The sequence below is a fragment of the Maylandia zebra genome, linkage group LG10 (genome assembly GCF_041146795.1).
Source record: "Maylandia zebra isolate NMK-2024a linkage group LG10, Mzebra_GT3a, whole genome shotgun sequence".
NCBI lineage: Eukaryota > Metazoa > Chordata > Actinopteri > Cichliformes > Cichlidae > Maylandia > Maylandia zebra.
The window spans coordinates 10,748,940-10,776,598 of record NC_135176.1 but is presented as its reverse complement, the minus strand read 5'-3'; the positions used below and the strand labels follow the sequence as shown (position 1 = coordinate 10,776,598).

The window sequence follows — 27,659 nt, the reverse complement described above, 5'->3', positions numbered from 1 at the left end:
ACTGAAATTGATACACTTAAATTTAAAAGATTCTAAAAACTGTTGTTTATTCTGTTTGGGTAAATGATAATACAACACATATAAAATGGAATTAAATAAATTTATACTGACAAACATACATCTTTTTCTCCTTTTATCAAACACATCTTTTGTTCAAATTAATAACAAACAACTTAAAACTGGGGGGTTCCTCATGGATCTGTATTAGGACCATTCTTGTTCATTTTATGCATTAATGACATTGTGTAATTTCCAGATCACTACAAACAATATTATTTGCAGATGACACCAAACTTCTATGTTGTGATAATAATTTGGAACAACTTCTGAATGCACTGGGGAAAGAGTTAAGTAAATTAAAGATGAACATTTTAATTTAATGACCTGGTTGAGCTTAAAACTGTCCAAACGCACAAATATAAAGAATTTGTTTCAAGTTAGACAAAAACATCACGTAGTATCATAAAACTATATATTTAATAAACAGGCTGTAAGAACCTATGGTAAATATTTCAGTATTACAGTCAAGAGACTAAAACTGCGGAATAACTGCACAGAGGAAACAAAAACTTGCATGTCACTGCCTATGTTCACACAGCTGTATAAAAACAAAAAACAAAGAATATGAGGAAGAGCTGGCTTGGTAAATAAGTGGTTTGACTTCTCTGTTTTTCTGAGTTCTCACTGTGGTCATAATGATATTACTGTCGCCTGTTATTATTGTTATGTTCACATATCTATGAGAATGTTATATTTTTGTTCATTTTTGCATCATGGAGTAGGTGTTGATAAGACCTACACACAGGCAAAGCCCAAAATGCTGACTTTAATTAATTTGATCACATCTAAATTTTGCATGTAATTTCTTTACAAAGTACATTGTAAAACAAATGTAATTGAATCTGGTCAAAGCATCTAGTTAAAAATTTGGTTTTTTGACTCTGGTTCAAAGCAGCAAATGGTCTAAATAATACTTGTCTTAAATATGACAGACATCAGTGATCCCCCTTCAAATGAAAGTGAACCTAATGGCAGGTGTATTTGTGTAGCTGACTGCAAGTATTTTGAATATACGGGAGTGAAGGTGCTAATTTCACTGTCTACATCCTTTATCAGAGCCCGTAGAAAAGAAGATGTCCTTTCCCAACTGCATCTAAGCATTATTTCCCTCTGCTGTACATGCAGTGTTTAATGTCTACCCACTCCGTTCTTTATTGATATATTAATTCCTGACTGAAGGGCAGAATGGGAAGGAGGTGGGGTAAGAGAACGATTCAGGAAACACAGAACTCGACATTAGACGTGTGTGGATGTATTTATTTGTTTACTCTTCCAGGGTCCTGGATGAGATGAAGCCACGACATTTCTAGCAGCAGCAGCAGCCCCGAGAGCGGCCATATGATATGTCTGTGTGCCACATTTCAAATCGGCCACTCGGAATAGATTACATTAGAGGCAGTTTCTCAAAAGAACGTGCATCGGTGTGCGTAACTTTATCCGAACTCACAGCGCTGTGAAATCCAGACACTGTCAAATCAGTTTACAGCAGTCAGTCGGCTCCTATGCCTTTTATAACTTGGGGGGCGTCGGCACCGATACTTTACCATGCACGCACGCATATACACATACACACGCATGGACGTCAAGAGCGCGCATGCTTCCACGGCCCCGTGCACTTCTTCTGAATTGCAAATCTGATACCCCAGAAGCTACGCATTATGTGTAGCAAGTGGGCGCAACACGTTTTCTGAATCCGGTTCCGGTGTGCCGACGACACCGATGCCCGTGCCCACAGACTGATCACAGGGCTTTTACCCGAACAGCACCGAATTGTAGCAGCTGAGAGACGAATGCGGGGCTCGTCAAATCCAGAGGATTTCTCACGGCTCACGGACTAGAATGCTCTTCTCTGTGTATCCCCATGAACGGATGACAACCTCCAAACAAACCTATACTGAAAACTTTCAGCTGTCCGTTTGACGCGGGGGTGTTATTGAGATTTCTTCCCCCCTCCTTCTCACCAGATTCAAGAAAAAGGCATCATGCAGGTGCAAACTGTGGGCTAACGTTACTGATATGACTTGCTGGGCGCTGACGCGTTTCATTGTGCCATGACAACCCTGCATTGTCAGATGCCATTTTACTCTGCGCTATCCCAGCGTCTGGAATTCCAACATACTGGGCCTGTTGTGTAATTAGAAGTTCGTGAGGCAGTAGCAAACAAGCTGGTGCAATGAGGGGCTACGCTGTCCAAGACACTGTGCGCAATTTGTGCTGAAGCTTATGGGTCCTGCGTACTCAAGCTCCCGGCTTCCACTTGGAGAGGTGTGCAGCGGGGCTACAGCGCACTGGCTGTCGGCTTCACATCTGGACCGCTTGGCTACTGTCATCTGCGGCCTGTTCGGACCGTGCCCACCCTGAACTTGTGTGTTTTAAGGGGGACTGACTGTGATCTCCTCGGATGCGGATGGTGTCGTGTTAGGGAGAACGGGGGGCTATTAGGCTGGGAGTTGACGTTATAGGTGATCCACTGGAACACCGAGATCCAAAGCTGGACTGGCTGACTACTCGAGAAAAAAACTGCTTATCCCAGCTATGGATTTTCCGTAGCAAAGTCACGCATTTTTAAAGGCAACGCTAGGGTGACACTGCAGTCTTCTCGCCACATCGGTTATTTCGTCGTCCGACAAAAAATAAAAGAGTGAAAGTGGAGTATTGTCCGTCGTACGTATCAACGCAGTGGGATTTCTACGTCTGGTCGGCGTTCCCCCCCACCCTTCCCGCGGTGACGGTTATGGGTCGGAAGCGGTGTGTCGGTGCAGATTGTTCCAAGATGGCGGCCGGGTGCTGCGGGGTGAAGAAGCAGAAACTGTCGGGATCGCCCGGATCAGGGGGTCCCGGCGGGGTGGGGGCGGGAAGCGGGGTGGCAGGAACCGGACATTGTGGCTCGGAGCTGGGGATTGGCTCCTCCGCGACAGTTGCAGCGGCGGCGAACGTGAGCCGAGCCAACGGCCTGGGGGGACCCGGGGGTAACGTTAGCGGCAGTAGTAGTAGTGGTAGCAGCGGCACAAACGCTCTGTCCCCAGCCCCGGCCGGATATAATACATCCGGCCTCTCCCCGAATCTCAGCCCAGGACCTGGTTCGGGAAGTGGAGGCAGAAAAATGGTCGTTTCGGCGGAGATGTGCTGCTTCTGTTTTGACGTGCTTTATTGCCATCTGTACGGATACCAACCTCCGAGAACACCCAGGTTTACAAATGATCCCTAGTGAGTATTTTCTTGTCTGCTGTTGTTTGCTGCATGTCAAAGGCTCACTATGCTATTCTCCCAGAAAATGTATGTGGCAGCACGCTTCGTGGCTTCAGCTCCGGGTTCTGTTCAAACTGTCACTTCGAAACACCCTTTTGCTTCTCGTGAATTTACACCGAAAAGCTCGCGAATACAGCTTGAATTGGCCAAGTTGGAATATCGGGCCTTGTCGAAGAGACTGTCTACACTGGCCTGTCGCTAAACTAGCTGACCACTAACGCTACAGCGAATTTGATATAGTGCTTATAAAGTAATCTTTTATGTCACTGGATAGAGTGAAAGGTCACTCTTATATTTCCTGTTGGCACTTTGCGAAAGAAACCGTTTACAGTGCTGTCAGACGAACTCTTTAATAACACTGCTAACGTAAGCTAAGGGTGTTTGCTACTAGCTTTAGCTGTTACCAGCTAGCCACTTAGTCTAAAATCATAGAGGTTTGAACGAAGATAACGTCGTTGACTTTATTTTAGTGTAACACCGATAGCTTCGTTAGGTGAAACATACGACTCAACGTGTTAACTTTTAATATTTTGTATGTTAATATCAAGAATATTTTAAGTCGCCCTGAATGAACTCTGCTTTGCCACATACTAGGCTTAGCTTTGAGCTACATTAGCTTAGTAACGAAGTATTAACAAGCTTTTAGGAATTAAATTAATGGTAAATATGCTGAGAACCTCGGCTACCATGACTACGAAACCAGCCGGCGGGTTTCACAGCAAGTTTTTGTGTAGTGTGGACAAGACCAGTGTAGAAACACATAAAAATACCCGATTTTTGGCACCAAACAACAAAGAAAAGGTGGTGCTTGCTAAGTACTTAGCAGCACTAATCTTTTGCTTAATTTAACCGGCGATAAAAGAAGAGCAGTGGCGGCGTTAGATAAATAGAGCTAAAAGAAGCATTCGTTGAACGAGGTGTTTTTTGTATTAATTGTTTAAAAAAAATCAATAAATGTATGATTCCTGCGCCCTCAACCGAGACATTTTGTCTCCACCTTATGTTATAGCGTCTGGCTTGCGGTTGTTTAACCCAACATAAGCCTGTAAGACGGTTGTTTACATTGGCAGCCCTACCCAACAATTTCATTAACCATTATAAATATAATAGACCAGATGACTTTGAAATAACTTTTTGATCTTGTGTGATCATTACTAAAATAATGAGAAATCTTGTCTTTCCATTGTACTGTCACGTGACACAGAGGCATTCTTATCCCTTTAGACAGACAATAAATTACATTGCTGTATACATGTTGGGTGTATGCATGCTGTGGGTTGTTTGTATCTACCAGCTCAAACGTTCCAGTGTTTATGGAAATCATTACCTACCATGGCAAACGGTCCCCTGTACACACTGCTTTTTGCAAGTGTTTATTTGCATTTATTGTGTTGAATATGCAGAGATGCTGATTTTGACATCTTGACCGCTGAAAGGAAATCCAGCTTGCAGGAATCTTTAATGATAAAAGGGCATCCTCGAAGTCTGTCAGACATTTCCAAGTCTCTCTCAACTGCATGTCAGAAAACTGTAGGCAGAAATGCTTACACATTCAAATATACAGATTGCTCAAAACTCAGTGGTGGGTGTCACCTGACATGTCTCTGACAAAATAGATAGAGCTTGTTAGGCCAGAGTTTATGTTGCTAGACTTACCTAATGCACAATAAGCTAAATAAGAAATGCATTCTTGGTGGTAAAACTAAAAAATGTTTATTTTTCATATTTAAGTTGTAGTCATTTTTTTGCTCATTAATTCCAGGACTGCACTGACAAATGCAAAAATCCTTCATAAGAGAATTCTCCTCATGTTGGCCCCCATACTGGTCTTGCAGCCTATATAGGTGTTTCCAGTGATGATACACTCAAGCCCACATTTTCTGTTGTACCTCCCAATAAGAGACTATGGAGAAGGAAAAACTGTGAAAAAAAAATTAGTGCAAATTACTCCACAGTCTCTTGTCCACTCTTAGCAAAAAAAAACCCCTCAAACATTAAGCGACATTGCGTTGGTAATCAGGATAAGTGCATCACTGCAAGGAGAGTATGAGTATTTGAAATGCCAGCAATGGGGCACAGACCTTGGTAAATCCCATATTTACTGAATATTTCCGTGTCCAGCAAAGTGTCATGCAGTTTAATAAATGGCGAGTATTTGGTGCTGACTTTCTAAATATTGCAGTAAGGGTATATTCTCCACAGCAGAACAAATTTACTGAAGTGATCATGCAATATTTACATTTGGGAGCCTCTCTTAAAGGCACAAATCTTGTCCATTTTTAACTCTGGCTGGCCAGTCTTTAAGGCTGAGCATTGGGCTAGGGCTTAACCTTCAGATTAAACCCAGACATGTACTCGTGTCTAGGAATGTAGCATGCTAATGGCCACACAGAAAAACTCCCACAGGTTTGAGCAACTCATGGTCTTGGGTGCCCTTGACATGCCCTTCTCTTGGGGCCATTGTCAGTTTGAATTATTTAAATGCTGCAACAATGCTGCTGTATTTGACATAGATGCACTGCTCTGCGCAGTTAGTCGATCAGCTCTGCAAAGTCACATTAGTTGTGATGATATCAAAATTTTGAGGGATAAAAATGTGTGTTCTGAAGACATAAACATGAGTTTGTTGTGTTTCCCGTGCATCCATTTCAATGATCAAACAACATTAAACATTGTCTGCATTTTTTTCTGTTTATCTAGTTTTGGATTTACAGCTATTTAGCATCCGCTTTAAATGTAATGAAATATTTGAGTGTATTTAAAATACATTTGCTGTATTTTTACTGCAAGGAGACTAATAAATTATGCCGTCCACCAGCTGCTCCCACAGTCATGTTAGCAAGGCTCGTCAGCTAAATTAGCTGACTAGCTGCTAGCTGACACAGCAGGAATATGGCGTGCTCGTGACTGTGACCGTTTTGTTCAGTTCTTTCAAATCATACCAGACCCTTTAGTCTGGGTGAGGTTAATTTGAAACTCCAGACCGGATGCTCTGTGCCGTTCCTGCATCTGACTTCCTGCCCTCACCATCTGGTTTGTGCAGCTTGACCCGGCTCCCATTAAAAATAGACTCGGCGTGTGTTGTTAGTAAAGCAGAGAGCTGGTTTTGAGATGCATCCATATGCGCTTTGGGAACTACACGCATAGTGGACCCCTAGTAGGAATGAGCAATGTTGAATGGGTAGGCATTGCTTAATAAAATGTTTTATTGGATACAAATTTTGTAAAAGTTTTGAAGTGAAGCAGCCACTGAAATTTAAGGTTTACAATTTAAAAAAAAAATAAAAAATTAAAATGTAGAAATCATGCTAAGTGTACTGATCACTGCGTTACCAGAATAAATGAATAATGGCTCCTTTTTTGACTACATTACCATCTAATGGAAGAAAATCATTCACTTCTGTTGCCAGCTGAAGCCACTTAAACTAGTTAAGTTTTAGTTTTTTAAATGTATTTTATTTTTTTTTAGATAAATGAAACTTCATTGAACCAGGAGTCATTTTGATTTGTATAAAATATCATTTAAATGTTTTCAGATAAAACACACCCTTTTTTTTTTTCTTAGGCTTTGCGCATGTCCAATATTTTAGGAGTGAACTCAGAGATGCTGGAAAAGACTGTTCTGTCACTGAATAATTTGGCAGGGATATAATAATACTGTGAAACCTTTGTAGCTAAACTGTAAAAGTGTCATGCTGAATTTTGAATTGAATGCTGAATTATTTTTATCTGTACTTAGAATCTGACTGGTGGTTTTAATCTGGAAAGAGATCATTTGGAGCCCTACAGTGGCATGTGAGAATATAACTTTACATAATCAAATGACTGTACATGATGCAATATACATATATAGTGTGTGTATATAAAATTTATGTATTTATTATTTTCTTTTCGTTTTTTTACAATGTGAAGCTATAGATGACAAAAAAACCCTTTAAGTATAGTGTTTCAGACACACATTGGACAGATGACAAAAAGGTATGCAGGGTAGATGGGGTGTGTGTTCTTATTTCCATAATTCTCCATGGGCCATACACCCGGTTTTGCATGGTTTTTGCCATGGACATGCCATGATGCCTTCCAGCATTGACTGTTGTACTCAGCAATGCTTGATGAATGTATGCAAACCAAAAGGAGGTGTGTACCTTTTACTGTCCTGTTCTCTGCCTAATGCACTTTTGGCTCCAGTGAAACAGCATGTAACTAAGTAATTCGGTGTTTTTCCACACAGTGAGTCCAATGAGGAATTTAAAAACAAACAAAAAACTTGTGTAGTTGGTTTCTTTTTTCCAGTATGTTTTTTTGTTTTTTTTGTTTTTTTTGTTTTTTTACCCGCTACCATAAAAGCTGGAAAATGTAGTAAGTGTAGAAAATCATTGTTTCAAAAAGAGATTTGGGTTATTCTGTTGTGGCTGGACATATGGCCCAGTGCTATGGGCTAAAGTCTTTGATGACAATTAATCCGTAATAATGTGAGACACTTGTCCCATTTCAGTCCAATGTGAAAAGGTCTGTCTTACTAGCTGCAAAAAACTCGCCGATGTGTACTTCTAATGAGCTTTTATAAGCCCTGAGTAGGCATTTCTCATCTTGTGTAAACACATTAATGTTCAACTACTTTAACACAGTATCTTGTTCGTCTGTTGTTTTTCAGCCCGCTGTTTGTCACATGGAAAATAGGCAGAGACAAGCGGTTGAGGGGTTGTATAGGTACATTTTCTGCCATGAATCTGCACTCAGGACTCAGGGAGTACACCCTTACCAGGTAAGCAAAAATGGGGACTCGCTAATTTGTGCTTCAGAGCTGCAGACCTCTGTCACAGAGAAGAAACATTCAGAAATGGCACAAAATGTTATTAGTGGGGAAAAAAGAGTAAATTGAAGTCATATTGAAGGTTTTTTTTTTAATTCATTTATTTTTTAAATTTCATTTGTGCTGCGTTTTGAGTGGAACTGATGTTTGTCTTTGATTCCTGATCCTGGGGCTTGGAAAATATTCCACAATAATGTTCTTTAGTTTTCCGTAAAGGTTTGAATTAATGACATCTATTTGGGGGAAAAAAAAGTAGTGTGATTAAAGGACAAACATGAACCCTTGAATCCCAGGAATGCAGATCACTGAAGGGTGTAATAAGGAGAAGTCATCGTAGGCTTTTTGGAAAGACGTTAGTTCTTCCCCTCGGTTATCAGATGCCGAACACTGTGGACAGTGTTTTTGCTCCTATAGTAGACTTCCAAACACTGAGAGAATCAATGCCAACATGGACTGAAGCTGTTCTGGAGATACATGGAGGTCTCCTATCTTGTGACCACCTTTTCTTTTGGTATTAAAAACAAGCGACATAAAGATTTACCTTTGTCTAAAGAAGACAAATAAAAATACTGTTTAGGTTCTGAATGTGCAGTGCCACGATTGTGTTTGTCATTTGTCAAGCAGAATGCTACATAACCATTTATGCTCATGCAAAAATGCAGTTGTCTTGTCTCTGTGCAGGTGCCATAACACTGTCCATGCGACAAGGCTAAACAACACGAAAGTGCACCATTCACTAGCAGTTGTTAGGACATTTGTGCCACGCATCACTGTTCTTGAACTACACTGCCTGTGTGTGGTATGTGTTGGCATGTAATCTATCTCCATTAGGATCTTGGATAAGTTTCAACAGCTGGTCTTAACTGCTGTGTTGGTCTTTGCTAAGACGTGTCTGTAGAATGACACTCACATTCACCAAGTCTTAACTACCCCCGTTTGTGATGATTATGAATGACCAAAGCAAAAAAAAAAAAGAAAAAGGCAAAATCGCTTAAAAAAGGCCTAAGTAGAGCTGGGCGATATGAGATTTTTTCATATCACGATATGTTTTTTTCATTTCAGGCGATAACGATATCTATCACGATATAAGCCAAATAACTATATTTGTAAGATTTAAATGTGCCGTTGCTCACAAGTAAAATGTGAAATAATCAGCAGCTTGTTTTTATTTAAATATTTATTTCCCATAATAAGTTCAACAGGGTAGATGTACTTAAGGAACATGAGACTTTTTCAGATAAATAAAAGGCAAATATTGCAAACTACACAAAAGACAGCCGCTAAAGCGTTTAAGTTTCAAAATAGAACAAATGAAACAGACTAAATTGTCAATTCCACTTAGAAACAAAATATTAATTCTAAAAATAAATCTTAGTTTGTTTTACAGAAGAACAGACAAAATTGACTAACTTTTCTCAATATCAAATAAACTGAGAACTAAAAGGAAATTCTCAATCTCTCCTTGTTGTATAGCTGAGCTTTTCAAACAGTTTTAACAGTTACTTTAGTCTGACAAAAGCCGAATGACGAATTAGCGCTTCCAGTCAGAGACTGAGGCTACGTCCACACGTACACGGGTATTTTTGAAAACGGAGATTTTCCGTTTTCGTTTTAAAAAAATAATCCCGTCCACACATAAAGGCAGAAATGAAGGAAAACGCTGCTATGAACATGCCAAAGCAGCAGGTGGCGCTAGATTCCTAACCGTGCAGAAATATTGGTCAATCAGAAGTCTAGAAGCCTCGGTGGGAAAAAGTAAACAAAGCTGGGGCATAGAAGCAGAACCGAGTCGTATGTGTGGAGGGACAGTAACTGTGTGTATACGGTATGTAAGCATTTAAACACTGCAGAGAGTAGAATTAACAGTAACAGTATTGTAGAAATTCATTTCACCGAAACAATAACGTGGCGCAGTGTGACGCATGCACCAGTTTATTGTATTTCCAGACTTGCTTTCGGCACAATTTGCAGTGCACGCTACTTGTTTTTTTGTCAGACTTGAAATAGCCGAAATACCTTCACACTACGGAACTTCTATGGCTACGTTCACACTGCAGGTCTTAATGCTCAATTCCGATTTTTTGATCAAATCCGATTTTTTTTTGTCTGCTCGTTCACACTACAAATAAAATGCGACAGCCAAACGCTCTCTAGTGTGAACGCTCAAAGCGGCCCGCATGCGCAAAAGAAGATGTCACACACAACGCGCTCTGTTTAGACCCAGAGCAACAGTATTGTTTGACTGATGGCCCTTAATATAAAGACTTCGGTCTTCACGTTTCCCAATTTTTGCTTTAAGTTATTTTGTTATTTACATAATAATGTAAATAACCTAATAATGATCCTTATTGCCGTTTAAGAGAGGAGCGGTGCTTCAAAGGATAGCTGTAGATTTCTGTCAGAATCTGCAGATTATACAGTACAAATAAAATGTTTACGTTGTCTTCCCAACAGTTTCACTGACATCTACAGTGGATGGCCAGGAAGCGTTCGCGATGTCTTCTCGGGCGCTTCTCGGGCGCTGATAATTGGCGTATGTCTTGTGTCGGTGACGTAAAAGGCGGATTTAATGCGACTTGACCGTTCAAACAGCAGTCGCTTTCTAAAACATCGGATATGTATCGGATTCAGTACCACATACGAAAGTGACCCAGATCGGATTTGAAAATATCGGATTTGCGCCGTTCACACTGTCATAGCATGATCGGATATGGGTCGCATAGGGTCAAAAAATCGGATTTGATGCGCTTTCGCCTGCAGTGTGAACGTAGCCTATGGCTCTTCCGTTCGACAATCTCTCCAGCATTGGAACCATCATCTGTTTTCTCTTCGGTCACGCTCGGTTGATTTTTCTAGTCGGCACACTCATTTCCTCCATTACGCGCTGGCTGCTTCCCAAACAAACACACGTGCGGCTTGGCACTTGTGCTGTACTAACAAGTCACGCGACGTGACGCTGCGGCTGTGATTGGTTCGGCTCTGCGCTACTTAATTTGGATTGGCTGACATTATTATTATTATTATTATTATTTTTTTTTTTTTTTTTTTTTTTTAAGAGGACAAGAGCGGCGAGGTCTATCGCGATAGCTTAATTTCTCTATCGAGTAAAAGTTATATCGCGATACATATCGTTATCGTTCTATCGCCCAGCTCTAGGCCTAAGACAATTAAAAAGTGTGCAATCTGCACAAAAACTTGTCTGAGTGGCAAAAGATCAAGAAACCGTAGTGGATTAGGAAATAAATAGATAGAAAGTTGTTGGGAATGGAGCATCTTATGCTAAGCAAACAATCATGGGAAAAGCGTCAGATCCTCCCAATCAATTCAAGAAAGGTGGGGTAATCAGACATATGGATCTTCCACTAGTGTTATCAGTAAACAGTGGTGTAATTCATGTTTTTGGTGAGGCTAAACCACCTTTTACTGGTTTTTGCCACTGTGGTGGCAAACGGTGCAAGTGGTGTAACTGAGACTGCCTCGATTATACTCTGTTGTGGATGCGGACAGCTGGAGACCCGATGGCTAAATAGTCGTTCCTGTCATACTCCTTTGAAGAACGCCACCTGAGGTGCATGTGCAGTTGATACATTGTAATGTAAATTCTCTGTGGACAAGTCAACAAAAACAAAACAGGCCGGCTGGCCATCCGAATGGGTCTTCACATTCACTGTCTGATGAGGAAATTTATATCACACAGACTTGTGGACATGGAAAGTCCACTAGTCGCCCCCCCCCCCCCCCCCCCCCCAAAAAAAAAGACAAACCCCCCCCCCAAAACAAGCAAAACATATTTCATTCTGTTGCAAAGTGTGCTACTATATCTGTTACATACCAGCACCCTGCATCCCTGTGCTGAGTCACCTCTTGTAATGCTGTTTTGCTTTTGTACTTTGATGTCTCCAGTGCCCTTAAAGACAGCCGCTTCCCCCCTATGACAAGGGATGAGCTGCCTCGCCTCTTCTGCTCAGTGTCTCTTCTCACCAACTTTGAAGACGTCGGTGATTACCTTGACTGGGAGGTAAGAGATGTTATTTGCTTGAACATGGCTGAGCACAGGCTTTTGCCCCCGCACTTTTGTGGTGCTTTGCAGCTTTGATGCAGACTCACGTGCATCTCATTCTTCAAGCTATTATTGTACACGAATGTGTCCACACGTTATTTCTGGGTTTGTCACTTGAAGGCATACCCAGCATTCTTGAAGTGGCAGCATAGTTCTAAAGCATTGTATTTATAAAAGAGAAAAAAGTCTGCTTTAAATTAAAGTTTTCTGGCTTTCAAAATTGGATTAGTTTGATTGGGTGCTGTATGCTTTTCCAAAACATCAGTAGATGTCTTTACCAGCTGTTATCTGTGAAAATAAATATGATTTGGAGCTACAGTTTGATCAATAGTACCATTTTTTAATTGTAGTTTTAATTTCCAGCAGAAGACTGAAAATTAAGAATAATATGTGAACAGAAATGAGAATATCGTGTAATAAACTGGAGCTTCAACCATGCAGTACATTGCATTTAGATGAAAAATGTAAAACAGATTCCATCATTAACTTGGAAGTGCATTTTGAATGGAATAACCTGTTTCTCCACAGCTCTGTCTTCATTGGATGAAGAGATTTATAGGGATTTATTTTTGTGCCTGTCTTGAATTCTAGGTGGGTGTTCACGGTATTAGGATAGAATTTTTCAATGAAAAAGGATCAAAACGCACCGCCACCTACCTACCAGAGGTTGCAAAGGAGCAAGGTAAGATCTTCTTGTGCCTCTAACAATCTAGCTTCCTCTGCTTTTAATAAAGACTGAGTTGTATTGAACAGAGTAGGGAATATGTGGAATTGCTTTTCACTCCTTTTACTTTAACTAGGTTGGGACCACATTCAAACCATAGATTCCTTACTACGAAAGGGAGGTTACAAAGCTCCCATCACAAATGACTTCAGGAAGACCATTAAGTTAACCAGGTAAGATTACATTTAATTGATTGAATTATCTAATGCTGAAACATTAATGCGTCACTGCTGTACTCTGTTCTTGCAGCACACTTTCATTTAGATCCTTTTACCTGACGTGCACAAGGCTTAACAGAACCAGCACAAATAGTTGTATACGTCAGTGTGTCTGGATGTACCTATGTGCATATGTGAAAAGGCATATGTTGAGTCTGTTGATTAAACCTTTTGTGGCTCTTGAGGAAACTATGTGCAAATGTTCCAGGAACTGCCATGCCACTTTTGTTGAGGCTGAAGTGAGACAGTGGCAGGCAAAAGAAGAAAACCCAGGATGTAAGAGATGGGTGTAACCACAGTGACATCACCCTTTTGTTATGTGAAGTAATGGTTTAAAACCTTAGCTCAAGGGGCTTTGTCCAAGGGTTTTTTGTTTTTTGGACAAAGTTTCAGCTAACACTATCAAGCTGCATCCAGTTACTGTGGCTAGCTGCTATTTACTCTTCAGTAATATAAAAATCAGGATCATAACTTCACCAGTAATGCATTCTGCCTTGCACTAGGCTATAAAATATTTAGATGTAAATATAAAATATTAAATATATTCTGGTATAAAACTATCAGTTTGCGGTGACTCATTTGCTTTTAGAGCTCCCATTAACCTCCTAAAACCCGAACTCTTTCATGACATGCATTTTGAATTTTTCTTTGCTATTTGGATTGATTGGGACCTGATGAATGTAAAAACAAAGAATTAGCAGATTTATTTTTTTTTAACCTAAATTTTGTATTTTCTTGTAGAGAAAAATGTAGTATTTTTGGTCTAGACATCCCAAAATGTGATGTCCACATATGCGGACACCAGGTCCTAGGAGGTTAATTGAAATTTCTGGCTGCAGTTTTCGTTGCTACTTCGTGGACACTAAAAAAAAAGACTCTCCTCTGCTTGAATATCCCTTCTTGAGGCCACATTAGCCCTCATTAGCATAACACAGCTAAAGTCCATATTGTAGACTGTATTAGCAGACTGTATTAACAGAAGTGCTAGAAATCTGTAATCTTTTAATGGCCAGCAAGGGTTGACCCCTGGTGGCAAACAAGACCAGTTGTACTGAAATATATGGAAAGATGTCCCTGACTTTCCTCAATCTATATCCTCAGTAAATATCTTCCTGTTTGGTCTCAGTTACTAGTTAAAAGCCTTGCTGAATATAACAGGATGTTCATTTAGTAACTTATGGTCCCCTTTAGTAAAAAAAAGAAAGTTAATGTATGGTTTACTGCAGTGTGTGCGCTGTCTGTCTCTTTGAGTGATACTGATGTCTGGTTTCAAAAAGCTAAGATGGCAACAGTGGAAATGCTGAGCTTGAAGTTTAGAAAATGTTCACGTTGCTAGCCAACGTGTGATGCACATTGCCTACATCCATCTTTTATGTAAATTTTGTTTTAAACGTAATTCTTTCCAGGAAGTTGCATCATGGTTATTGTATGAGTCAGGTTTAGTAAAAGAAATCACGCATACAAGTAAAGTATCATCTGTGGGCCTGCTGCTTTAGTTTTGATAGCTACTGAACATGCAGCCTATTTTAGCACTGACACTGGACTGTATATGAAGAGCAAAGTGAGAGTGATCATGACTCTCCTAACACTGGATTAGAGCAGTTAGCCATCACAACACATCTCTTTTTGTCCCCAGGTACCGTAGCGAGAAGATGACGATGGGCTATGCAGAGTACATCGCCCACCGCCAGCACCATCACTACCAGAATGGCATTGGGCACCCTCTACCACCCTACAACCATTATTCCTGACAGCGAGCCGCATGACCAATCATTGGACCTCTCCGCGGACCTTTTCCCAGGAGAGCCCGCCCCCTCCTGGTCTAGCTATTTCTACTACTGTACCATTTTATGATGATAGTTTCCGTTGCCATGCTGGCCGTCTCCCAGACGTTGACATGGCAACGGGTGGCAACGAAGCGTTATTTGATTCTGACAAGAAATCCACACGTTTCCTTTTCTTTGCCTGTGGTTACGTTTTTGCAGCATATGTATTCCTATATCTGAAACCCCCCGTTCATTCATATTTTTGGAAATTTAATCAAACGTTAGATTTTATTAATCTTTTCAGCGAACCTAATCAGGTGTTTAAGTCTGTGGATGGAAGGAAGTCTCTTCGAGTGGATTAGTCTCGCGCTTCTGTTGTTTAAGCTTTGCTACAATTTTTACATTTACTAAGAATTTTCTTTTTTTCTTAATCTTTACGTTAACCTACTCTTAAACATGTAACACCATGTAGCAAGGCAACTGCAGTTTTCAAAGGCTGTCGTCTCTTCTTGATTCCTCTCAAAAAAACAAAACAAAAAAAAAAGACTGAGGTTTGTTTTAGCTTGTAAACTCTTGTAGTGTTGTAGTTGGAACTATGTATTGGAATATGTATACTCCAAAGTATAGATGGTAGGATTGTGGTGCCTCTTGACCAGCTTTTGCTGGCAATATTTATTGATTGAGCTCACAATCGTGTGTGTGATTTCTGTGTGTGGATATAGACATTGGTCTGCCACAAGACAAAAAACTAGTAGAAATTGGATGATACTTAAAGATTCCCCTACAAAAGAGTTTGGAAACCTCCCCCTCTGAGTATTTGTAGTGTTTTGGTGTGGAAGCTCTAAACCATGAACAGCTGTGTCCCTTATCGGTTTTTGTTTTAATCATTTTTTTTAACTTCTTTCAGTTTAAAGTAACTGCTGGAGGAAGCCATTTTGTCCAGGGATAATCGTGTCCCAGTGATTTATTAATAAACAGTGTAAAATTCTCTGCATTGGAGAGGGGGAGCGGGCACAACTACAGGTCCCTACAGAGGGGAGGAAAAACACCCCAAAAAGCATGGCTGAGTAATACTTAGATTTAAGTTGAACGTATGTGTTTGTTTCTGAGTTTACTGGCAGGGAGTCACTTGACAGGGACATGCTATAACTACTCAAAGCCATAATGTCTTCTCTCTATTCCACACTTTGTAGTCCGTTGTTTGGTTTTGCATTCTTTAACCTCTGGTAGATGTATCAAGTCTCCAGCTTCTGAATGCAAAACCAGTTTCGAGACAGACCGCATCACTTGATATACTTGTCAAACCAGGTGGGTTTAGTCATTTGCTGAATGTGCTGCATGTTGCCCACGCTAATGGGGAAAGATTGTCTCGTCTCTTTACATTATAGCTAACAATGGTCACTCGTCCACAAAGTATTATGTATCAAAGCTGTCATTTTGATCCATTGAAGACGCACAAAGGAAGTGATCTCATTACCATGTTTGTGTCATGTAGACGTTCATGTCATTGTGCTGTTTAGAAGTGCAGCCAGTCAACGTAGTTGTTGAAACTGCACTACTGCCATTCTGCTCCGGTACTTTAGTGAGATCCCATTGATCCTGTTTGTGTGTCCACGGCGCTAGTAACGTTTTTGTCAGCTTGTATGGGCAGTCAGGTTGAAGCAAACACAGTTGAATTAGTTGGAACAGATTCTCTGCACGGGGCTCAGTGGCTCGCAGTCGAGGTCTACGTATATATGAAAAAGCCTACACATAAAGACTCAACAAGCCATCTCCCATCCAGATATTTACTTGCTGTGAGTCTCATCCGCACACACACCTGGATAGTTGGCTTTACTTGTCAGAACGTTTGAGTCTTGGAGGATCGTCGTGCGGGTCGCTTGTTTCGGGTTTTAGTTCGCTAACTGGAATTTTTGAGAGGTTCTTGTTACTTGACCAACATCTTTCTTTGTAACAGCCTTTACTAACTGACAGGTATTTTTTTCTTTATGCAAAAATGTCAAGGGCTTTTGGCACTCCATCCACAGTAACCCGAAATGACCCAGATTTCAGTTGTGTTGCCTTAAATGAATGATTTAAAGAAAGGAAAAAAAACAATGGACCAGTAGATGATGCCCTGAGTGTCCCTCTGTCGCTCTTCTCTTTTCCATCATCACACCACAGCGTAGGAAAGAGCCACATGACGTTTTCCTGCTTTAGAATGCCAGTGCTCTCTCTAAGAGGGCAGCTGGATGCCCGCAGCCTTCAGTTTTTTCACCCAGCTGGCGAAAAAAAAAAAACCCAACCCCTGCTCTTAAAGGTGACGTCAGCCGCTGTGGTGTTCAAACTGCGTCTCCTTGTACACTACATGACGAGGAGGAACAGCCAGGTGGTCATTTCCTGGTCCATTTAAACACAGCACAACCTGAATTTTTCTGCTGCAAAACCAAATTGACCATGCTCTTTTACATATGTCTTTGTATACACATGCAATGTATTTTGTTGCATGTATGTATGAGTATGAGACCTATGGTTTTATCCATGATATGCTTGATCTATGGCTTACACACTCTTATTAACCATTAAGAGATTTAAGACAAATATGGTGCTATCTGACCTCATATTGGGGTGGTCACAGCTCGTGACTGGTCATGCGGACTCATTGATCATATCATACTTAAAGATGATACATATAAGATTTTCTCTTTAGTACATTCCTGTGAAATGAGTCATGACGGCACATTTTAATACCGAAGTATGATAGTCACCAATTCATACAGTAGCCCCCAGCAACCTCTGCTTTCACGAAGTTCACTGTGGGTTATTTTGGGATCAATTCCCTATGGGAAATACGGAATATAGTGAAGAAGGAAAAGTCCCAGAAGCAACACGTTACAGGGGCTATGGAATGTACTGTCTGCGGTCGTCATTACAATTTACCAGTGATATATTAAGAGAAAATCTTACATGTTTTACCTTTACTATCCTTGATATATGCAGATCTGTTCAACAGGTGTTTTTATTTTGTTTGTATTTTGTTTGTTTTTGTTTAGTTTTTTTCCTACCAGTGCAAGTCAACACCCCTTGCAGGTTTGAAAGGACAAGAAGTCACAAGTTGACCTCATTCCCCTTGATCGCTCCCTACACTGTGGCCCAGCCTCATGGCCTAGTTTGTCAAGGTGTGTGATGTATGTCGTTCGGTAGATGGTGACAGTAGTCGTGGTCGTCTTTAGCCTCCTCCTGCAAAATTTGATGCTGTTTTTTTTTTTTTTTTTTTTTTTTTTTTTTCTTCTTCTCCCTTTTCTTTTTTTTAAAAGAAAACAACAAATCCTTAGTTTTTCTTCTAGCTGCTGAATCGTTTGACCTCCTCAAAGAGTTTGAGTTGTTGACTAGTGAACGATCCTGGTTTTTTTTTTTTTTTTTTTTTTTTTTTTTTTTTAAGCCACGTTGAAGGAAAGCATCTCCTAAAATGGGACGGAGAGTTAATATTTTACGTAAGGACACAGAAAACAGTCCTGCTTCTGTACTGGTTTAACTGTTTAAAGCATTAATACCTCATGGGATCTTATGGAACGACATTTGTAGTTTGTCTGTAGCAGATTGTGTTTTGGTTCCATACCAGGGTTAGAGTTCAGCCTCAGCATTCCTTGCGTGGTCATTCTCATATTTCGTGGAATGCTCAAGCTCGTGTTACCTTCGTATGTTTGACTGAACCAAAGATGCCAGCGGCCATGCCCAAATGCTGCTCTTCAGGCCTGGCTTCCTGTCCTTCCAAAAAAACAAAAAAAAAAACAAAAAACCCTGCAATTGACAAAATGTTTTGTCTTTTTTTTTTTTTCTTTCTTTTCTTTTCGTTTGTTTTAAATGTGCGATTTTTCTCAACTGTCTTGACTTAATAAGCAACTCAATTTTTCAATGATTTTTTTTCATTGACTCTATCTCTGAAGCCGTAATTGGCCTCAAGGATGGTTAAAAATGGTTGCAAGTTGTTGTTACTTGTTTTGTTTTATTAATATTATTATTATTATTATTACTATTATTATTATTATTATTGCTATAATTTTCAAAAATGAAAATCCCATGGTGTGCCTCCTAGCTTTATGGGTTTATAAATGTTTTTTTTCCCCCTAAAGACCAGCAGTTATACTTTGTATGAACTATGGATTTATTCCTTATTTTTTATGCCATTAAAGATGAAAAAGCCTGTTTTCTTTACTCTGGACCCAGTAGCTGCACTGGTATACAATCGCACTGATAGATGAATTTAGAAAAAAAGAAGAAATGAATCAATAATAATAATAATAATAATAATGATAATAATAATGACAAAAGAAATAAGAACTACAATAAACTTGTGTTTGAGAGTTTTATTATAAAAAAAAAAACCTAAGAAAAAAAAAAAAGGAAAATGACTGTTTTTGTACATCAAAATAAATTCTTTTCAAAGGAATATTTTGGATCTAGTTTCAAAATTATTTTAGTGGTTTTCTATGTTCTGAATTTTTGAGACACTGACTTCTTAAGACGTGTCACTGTACAAAATGACTTTTTTCTGTTGCAGTGGCCTGATGGGCTGGGAGGGTTACCTGGTGTAACTCCTCATACCAACTTTTATTTCATTTCTTTAAAAAAAACAAAAAAACATTTTGGATCCTTGTTTTTTTTCCTTCTGCTTTAGTAACTTGACAAATTGTTGATGGAATAATATGAACTGGGAACTTCAAATCCAACCCCTGTAGAGCTAGACCCTTCCCTTTTTCCTATTGAATAGCTGTTAGTGTGACAAGACTTGAAATGGGCATTTATTATGATAGTATGACTCAATAAAAAAAAAAAAACCATAAAAAAAGAAATTAGCAAAAAATTGCAAAAGACAAGTGTGGGGAGGGTTGAAAGAATATATATAGATGGGTTATCTGAGTATGTAAGCAATGGCTGTGAAGATCATGTAGTTTTAAACATTGTTACCTTTTAAAATCATTTATTCAATAAAAAAAATTACAAAATCAACTTGAAAGAGAACGTGTCATTCTACTTTCTTGCAGCATGTACACTAAATTAGCTAAACTAACCTCCAGTATCTTCAGCTGACTGATGGTGGTCTAAACTTTATATTACACCTATGCATTATGCTGTTTGGACAGTTACAGTTTGTCCTGCTTTAATTACGTGTTGAACTAATGTATGCCTAAACATTTATTTTTCAGGGAACATGGTCCAGTTTAAAGGCAGCATGGGCAAGAGTCCGGTTAACTTGTATGGTCTTCAGTAATGGAGCAGGATAATATTTGGTGTAATTGGCAGAACAATGTGATCCCCCGTGAGTGTTCTGGCATCTTATTTTCTTTTTAAACACCAAATTTGCCCTCAGCAATTCTCATTGTTTTGCATTGTACATGGAGGTTTCCACTAATGAAAACTGTGAATGGTATGTTTACTAAGAGCACATTATGTTTCCTTTACCCTTGCTGTGATGGGGTGGAGGGCAATTTCCAGGCAAATCCTCAAAAAACAAAATCCATGAGATTCACCACAGTGCTGGAAACATTGCTCTGAGATTTTGGTCCATGTTGACACAGTTGTTGTACACACATGATACAAATCTACTAATGCTGCGGATCCCAACGCTGCTCTAGTGCAGGGGTGGGCAATCTCAGTCCACGAGGGCCGGTGTCCCTGCAGGTTTTAGATCTCACCTTGGGTCAACACACCTGAATCACATGATTAGTTCGTTACCAGGCCTCTAGAGAACTTCAGGACATGTTGAGGAGCTAATTTAGCAATTTAAATCAGCTGTGATGGATCAAGGACACATCTAAAACCTGCATGACACCGACTCTTGAGGCCGAGTTACCCCATTAAGCCATGACTAATAGCCTGAACCCTTGATATAAGACATGATGGATTCATGCTTTCACTGTTAGCACCAAATTATTACCCTACCATCTGAATGTCGCAGAAGAAATCACGACTCACCTGAGTAGGCAACGTTTTTGCATTCTTCTGTTGTCTGCACCTGTGAGATCTGTAGCTTCTGCTTTTGCTAGCTGACAGAGGAGTAGTGGCTCATCTGCTTCAAGGTTTGAGAGGCTGTGTGTTGATTCTCCTCTGACCTCTGGCAACAACAAGGACATTTTTAACCCAGAGAACTTCTGCTCACTCTTTCAGGCCATTCTCTGTAAACCCTAGAGATTGTTATGTGGGAAAGTCCCAGCTAGATCAGCAATTTCTGAAATACTCTAACTTGCCAGTCTGGTACCATAAGCCATGTTCAATGCCACTTAAATCACCTTTCTTCATTCTAAAGCTCAGTTTGAACTTTGGCAGGTTCTCTGGTCCATGTCTACCTGCCTGTATGATTGGCTGTTAAGATTTTGTCGTTAACAACCAGATGACAATGTATACCTAATAAATTGGCTGTAAGCATATGTGAATTGGCCCTTTAAATTTTGATCACATTTCAATCCCCCTGTAGCCTCATGTTAGTATGCAGTGTTCTATCAGTGCTTTTCTATAATTATTCAAAATGACTTCAGGCAACACATACTTTTATGATGTTTGGATTAGCAATGGAGCATGCTGGGTACATGCTGAGACAATGGGCTAAATGAAGATGTGATATTTCTGGCTCCAATAATTTAACGCAAAACTGGGCCATATTTGCATTTTGCAACCACTAGGCATCGTGAAATGATCCAAAGCTCAAATTATCAACACAATCATAACTGCTTTTTTAAAACTTAAGTATTTCCCTGAAGTCCTGCTGTGTTGTACCAGGGTGTAAAGTTCCATCTTTGCTAGGAAAATGTGCGCCAGATCACACTTTAAAACCCAAGAACAATGTGGTAATCATAAAATCAGAGCCAATCATGAGGCAGATAGATTACATCAGAACGCCACTTCAGGTTTCACTCCCACCTGGCAAAAACAAAACTTTGGGGCTGCAGTAGGCATAGTCTCACTATAACTGGCCAGTTGAAGGCAGGAAAAGTGTAGTCTGGTCTCATAAATCTCTATTTTCAATTCAGTTCAACTCAGTCGTATTTATATAGCACCAAATTAAAACATCAGTCACCTCAAGATATATTACAAAAAAAGAGAAAACCTCAGCAATAAACCCCGTATGAGTGAACACTTGACAACAGCAGGAAGGAAAAGCTCCCCTTAACAGGAAGAAACCTGTGGCAGAGTCAGGCTCAGGGAGGGGGAAGCTATCTGTGGTGAGGTGAGGAAGACAGGACAATAGACACACTGTAGAAGAGCCATAGATTAAAAACAACTAATGATTAAATGCAGTGCAAACTTTTTCAAAAGCCTAATTTTAAAAGCAGATAATTACTGTTGAAGCATCAAGATTTAGCTTCAACAGTGCAAATTCATTGACTGTGCCTTGTGCTAACAGTGTAGGCAGGTTATGGTGAAATGGTGCAGGGTTTTCCTGGCAGACTCTGGCCCCTCAATACCAATCAATCGTGGTTTGAACGTTATTACAGTCCACACATGCTGAATTACTACTCTGTAAGCTTTTATCTTTTAATGAATACCTAAAGCAGGGGTGTCAAACTCAAATACACAGTGGGCCAAAATTCAAAACTGGAACAAAGTCGCGGGCTAACGTTAATATTTATTGAAAAAAAAATCTTCCTCCAGATATAAGAATGAATCTTTTCTTATGGACTCAAACAAGCTTTGCTGAAAAACTGAATATGGAACAAGCAAAGCTTAATACTAAACAATATATATATTAGCTGTATAATACCAGTAGACCAGCTCTAATAGTAATTTGGTATGGCTTCGCGGGCCAAATGTAATTAGGCTGCGGGCCAAATTTGGCCCGCGGGCCAGAGTTTGACACCTATGACCTAAAGCAAGTTAATACATCATGTTGTCTTCAAAAGGTCTCACGAACATACCAGTGAATTCACTGGACTTTAATGGCCTCCCCACATGTCACAACATGTGAATCCCTTGAATATCTTTGGGATGTGGTATGAATATTGTACAATCTGCTCAAAACTAAGGATCCTTTGAGCAAAAGGAGCCTCTACCCAATATTAGCATTATGTTCCTAGTAAAGTGTTTAACAACGACTTAAAGATATCTATCTCAAAAATATGTGCCACCAACTTGATACGCAAGGTGTAAATTGAAACTGTGTTGTCTTGTTCAAAGCATGTAACAGCTGGTTGCTTCAACATTAAGAACAGAAAACTTGACAAACGTGGCATTAATGTATTGTAAAGCTCACAAATACACAAGTATTATTTTCATAATACACTACTGTTGGCATCAGTTTGTCCAATCTGCATGTTTTCTTCATGCTTCTTCAGTCTCTGCATTCTCTGGGTTGCCACCTTGTCATGGGCAGGGAGCTTGCGTGCCATAGGGACACTAAGAGCTGTGCCTTTTATGGTCACCCATGATGGACAGGTTAAAGGGTAGGAGCTTGGAGCAAGGATTGATTCCAGGTCGAGACCCTTATCCTATAAAAATTATTTTGAAACAGAAACATCAATGGTAGGAGGTGGTCCGTGTGCCTCCACCCTAGAGAGAAGGGTTACATCTCCTGTGTCTAGGTGCGGCTTGCCCCTCTGAGGGCGGGGGTACCTGGACCTGGGATATAGAGTATGTTTGGGGAGTGCGACTGTCTGTGCAGTGTCTATTTGTGTCTGTCTACACGTTGGGTGAGTGCCGAGTATTTGGTTGTGCATATGGGGTGGGAATGCACGTTTGTGTCCGCGTGCGCCTGTTCGTCTGTGTCTATATGTCAGGTTGGGTCTTAGACTCAACCTCTCTGGGTACATCTCAGGCCCTCTAAAGTACGGAGGCCTATCTCCCCTCACCACACTCCCTGCCGGTGGCTGATGCCCTCAGACGTTGGTGTGTTGGTGGTCCTTGTCGTCTGGGGCTGGGCGCTCATGTATTTACCGGCTCACTCCTGGTGGCCGATTGGCGGGGCCTGGCGCCTGTGGCCTGGCTGGGCCCCTTCCGGGGGGTGGGATGCCCTCGGGCCTCTGGGCCTGAAGCTTGGTACTCTCTGGCACAGCTGGCTGCCAGCAGAGCCCACGGGCACGCCACTGCAACCCCCTCTGGCCTCTGCTCCGTAGCTGCGGGGGGACCTCTCCTTTGGGGCTCTACTCAGCTCTTCCCAGGAGGGTGGCACGGTTCCCCCCCTTTGGTGGTCCTCCTCGGGTCCTTGTACTCTGGGGCCTCTGGATATCTGGGGCCTGGATCTCCTCCATACCTGCTTCATACCCTGGTGGACGGGGCTATGGCTCCCCAAACTCCCTAGCAGATCGTTACATGGAGAAACCTTTGGAATACAAGCATGCTGATCCACACAGGTATGCACACAGGTGTACACACGGGTGTTCACAGACGCGGACTACAGCTTTCTTGGCTGCTGCCTCAAAGCACATTGTGCGCTGTCTATCTTGCGTGCTGCACAATAGCGTTTAATATTTAGTATCTACTGTTATCTACTGCTAGCTAGTTTATTGTGATGGTGCTGTTTTTTATTATGTTGCTCTTTTTTTGTTTGCTTTCTCTTCTGTTTTTTTTCTCCATACACCTGATCCATGTGTTTTTTTGTTTTTGTTTTTGTTTTTCTTTCTTCCCCCCTTCTCACCGTCTCTTCTCCCCTTTGGTTTTCTTTCTCTCCCTCTCTTTCTTTCATTCTTTCTCCCTGTCCTAACCCCCAGTCATGTCTGTCCCGTTTGTAGCAACCGAAAATAAAATAAATTCATAATTATAATAAAGGTCAATCAAATGGACCAATATGGCAAGGCCATGATGATCCACTTGGTAAAATAAATCTGCTTGGCATCTTTCTTGGCCTTAAGACAACAATTCTGATGGCTAAAGATCCAAACGGGACACACAAAAAAAAAGAAACATCAATGGTAGAAAACTCCAAGACTCTAAGATGGGCATCTGAAGAATATGATGCTGTGTAATGAAAGCCAGGAGTTCTTGGAAGCCACAGGACCAAACACTCTTTCTCTGACACCCTAATTCGTGGGATATGGAAGACTGTGTACCAGAGTGGGAAGACTACACCAACAGGAGTAGAAATGCAAAAGTACAACATGACCCTGCCCTGGAATGAGTGAGAAGATGATGAGGTTGGATTGGGCACATTCTATGGAATCCAGAGCATTACCAGAGAGGCCCTGACATAGAACTCCTCAAGGGAAAAGAAAGAAAGAAAGGTCAAGCTACACCTCCAGGCAAACTCCCAGAAAGTGGGCCTTACTTGGAACCAGCTAAAGGCAAAGACTCTAAATAACACCCAACAACAGATCTTGTTGATGGCCTGCACCCTATGGGATGAAGGGCTGAAACATGCATAGCTAGTAACAATTTTGATCTATCCGACACTTCAACTTCAACTTGGACATGTAACTACCGAATTTTGTAGAAATAATTAATACTCCACAAGAATTTATTGAAATAGCATGGCAAAAATGTTCACTTTTCTCCATTTATTCAATACATTATGATGAAATACCAACAAAATGATTGACATCCACATTAGCTTTGGTTGCACTTGTATTGCTCTATAACAAGCTATCAGTTTACAATAAGTCAGAACGCACCTGTTTAGCAGTTAGGTCAGTACAGCTAGCATGACTAGCCTTTTAATGCAATTATTTTTAACAGGATCCAGTACAGTGCAAATGTCTGGAGCCCCTCTCATTTCTCTATATTTTGCTCCAAAGGACACACTTTCAATTTTTTTAAGTGGCCTAGAGCAGCAGTTCCCCTGACTTTCTGAAGGTCTTTTTTTGGACACGGCTTTTCTTTGTACCTGACCATTTCTAGAGGAATGTTTTGCTGACCTATTAATCCCTCAAGCATAAAAAAATTCGAGGGATGAACCAGTGTTGTGCCTAAACTTAACTGACAGCTTAGCAAAGAACCAGCTTTAATTTTATCTTTAGGTGCTAGCAACCAGTCACAAAAACACTTTTGACAGGCACAAAATTGTATTTGTACACTAAGGTGATTCTGAGCATGGTGTGCAATGTCTCCCTAGAAACTGAGGAAACTGGACATTACAGGAAACAAGAAGAAGTGGTAGCATAAATTCTGTTCAATTCAATTTTATTTACATAGCACCAATTCAAAACAGCAGTCACCTCTGGCACTTCAGCTGATCCGTCTATGGTTTGTTGAAGCCACATGAGAGCTGGTCACATGCGTAGAGCGGCCATGGCAGTAGTTTGACTTGAAACGACTACTTTAAATTCTAAATTTTGACTCTGACTTTTTCTCAAAATTAACAATAATATTATTTTTCCTTAATCTGGCCATAATACTCCTTTGTATCTTTGAATGTCCTTCGATGAGCCGGGAGAACTATTCCTAAAGGCTACCTAAAGAAATTACAAGAGAGCTTGTCTAAAAGAGTAGTGCCTAACAATGTATTTCCAAGTATGTTGGCACATTTCAATAAATCCCTGCACTGATATCCCATTTTCCTTGCAAACTGTAAAGAAATGTGGGTCAAGACTTTTGCATAGCACTGCATATGCTATAATTTATACTAATTATATATAGGAAATACAAGTCAAACTAAGCATCTCTGCAATGAGACATAAAAGCAGCGCTATGCGGTTCTCTCTGTTGTAAAATGCATGTAGAATCTACACTATATTTAGAAAGTGGATATCATTATTAATGCATCATCTGACAGATTTCTATATTTGTGTTCTCATGAAAATAAATCAAAAAAAAAAAAAAGCAAATGTGTGTGTGTTAGGGGTTGTGTGGAGCTGTGAACATAATAAGAGATTTCACATACTTGCTCTACTTTTCTACTATTTCTCCCACCGAAATGTCTGAGCTGCACTCCCGTCACAGTCTGGGCAGGTGTATCTGAAAATACTTGTTACATGACACTTTGGGGCTAAGAGCTCAGAGACAGTTGAGTGGCTCAGTCTGCTGCCTGCATGTAAGCACACGTGAACCCTGGCGTGAGGTCAAATCTGTCCGACACATCACATTCTCTCCTGAGTCTGCCTCCGGGCTTCCATCTGCCAGAATAAATGATATCGGTGAGTGAGGGAAATTAATGGTGGTGGTGTAAATGCAAGAAACGCCACCTCTTTCAATTTCTCTTGGATTCATTTTCTATAATTCGGAGCAATTATTATACGTCATGTGCCAAGAGTTACAAAACATGCCATCGAGTTCCGTAATCAACCATAACAAATCAAAAAGTTCCCTCCTTGGCCGAGCAGTATGTTACTTTGCTTACCAGTATTTCAAGGAGAGCAACGTGTATTGTAATCCAGCGTCTCTTTGCAGCCACTGCGGTGGTTTTAGATCAACCTCCACTCTTGACTGTCTGGAATCATGAGGTGCTACAGGCCCGTGAAGACTCTCTGCAGCTCACTTCAGTCAATATGCTGCACTTAAAGCTTTTTACCCTGTCTGGCCTCAGAGAGAACAGCCAACCATAACGTACAGTGCTGAGGCTTGAGTGCTCATGAGTCATGCTGCAACTTGGCAGCAAACGGATTTTGTAGTATATCTGAAGGTCTTATTATCTGAAGAACAGTTTGACAATTTAGGACAAATTCATTCCCTTCTTGCAGAGATGTAAAATGAGAAGAAACGAATTTTGTGGTCTCCCTATTTAATCTTAGCCTTCAGTTGGTTTGTGATGATGGCTTTTTAACAAAAAATAAAAAAAAATTTTTTCCCTAGTTTGTAGCTACATGAATTGAGACTTTGTTAGTAACTTCTTGTAGCATAGCACCACCGTCTCTGACAAGCTCACTGT

General features: G+C 40.5%; 1 protein-coding gene across 1 annotated transcript; it reads left to right on the top strand.

The window, feature by feature from the left end:
- Nucleotides 1–1,701: 1,701 nt before the first annotated feature.
- On the top strand, nucleotides 1,702–19,891 carry ammecr1 (AMMECR nuclear protein 1). Its single transcript, XM_004557319.6, has 6 exons — nucleotides 1,702–3,267; nucleotides 7,964–8,074; nucleotides 12,026–12,140; nucleotides 12,774–12,864; nucleotides 12,983–13,079; nucleotides 14,761–19,891. The coding sequence occupies exons 1-6, from the start codon at nucleotides 2,795–2,797 to the stop codon at nucleotides 14,873–14,875; spliced, it is 1,002 nt and encodes a 333-aa protein (XP_004557376.3). The 5' UTR covers nucleotides 1,702–2,794; the 3' UTR covers nucleotides 14,876–19,891.
- Nucleotides 19,892–27,659: the final 7,768 nt, after the last annotated feature.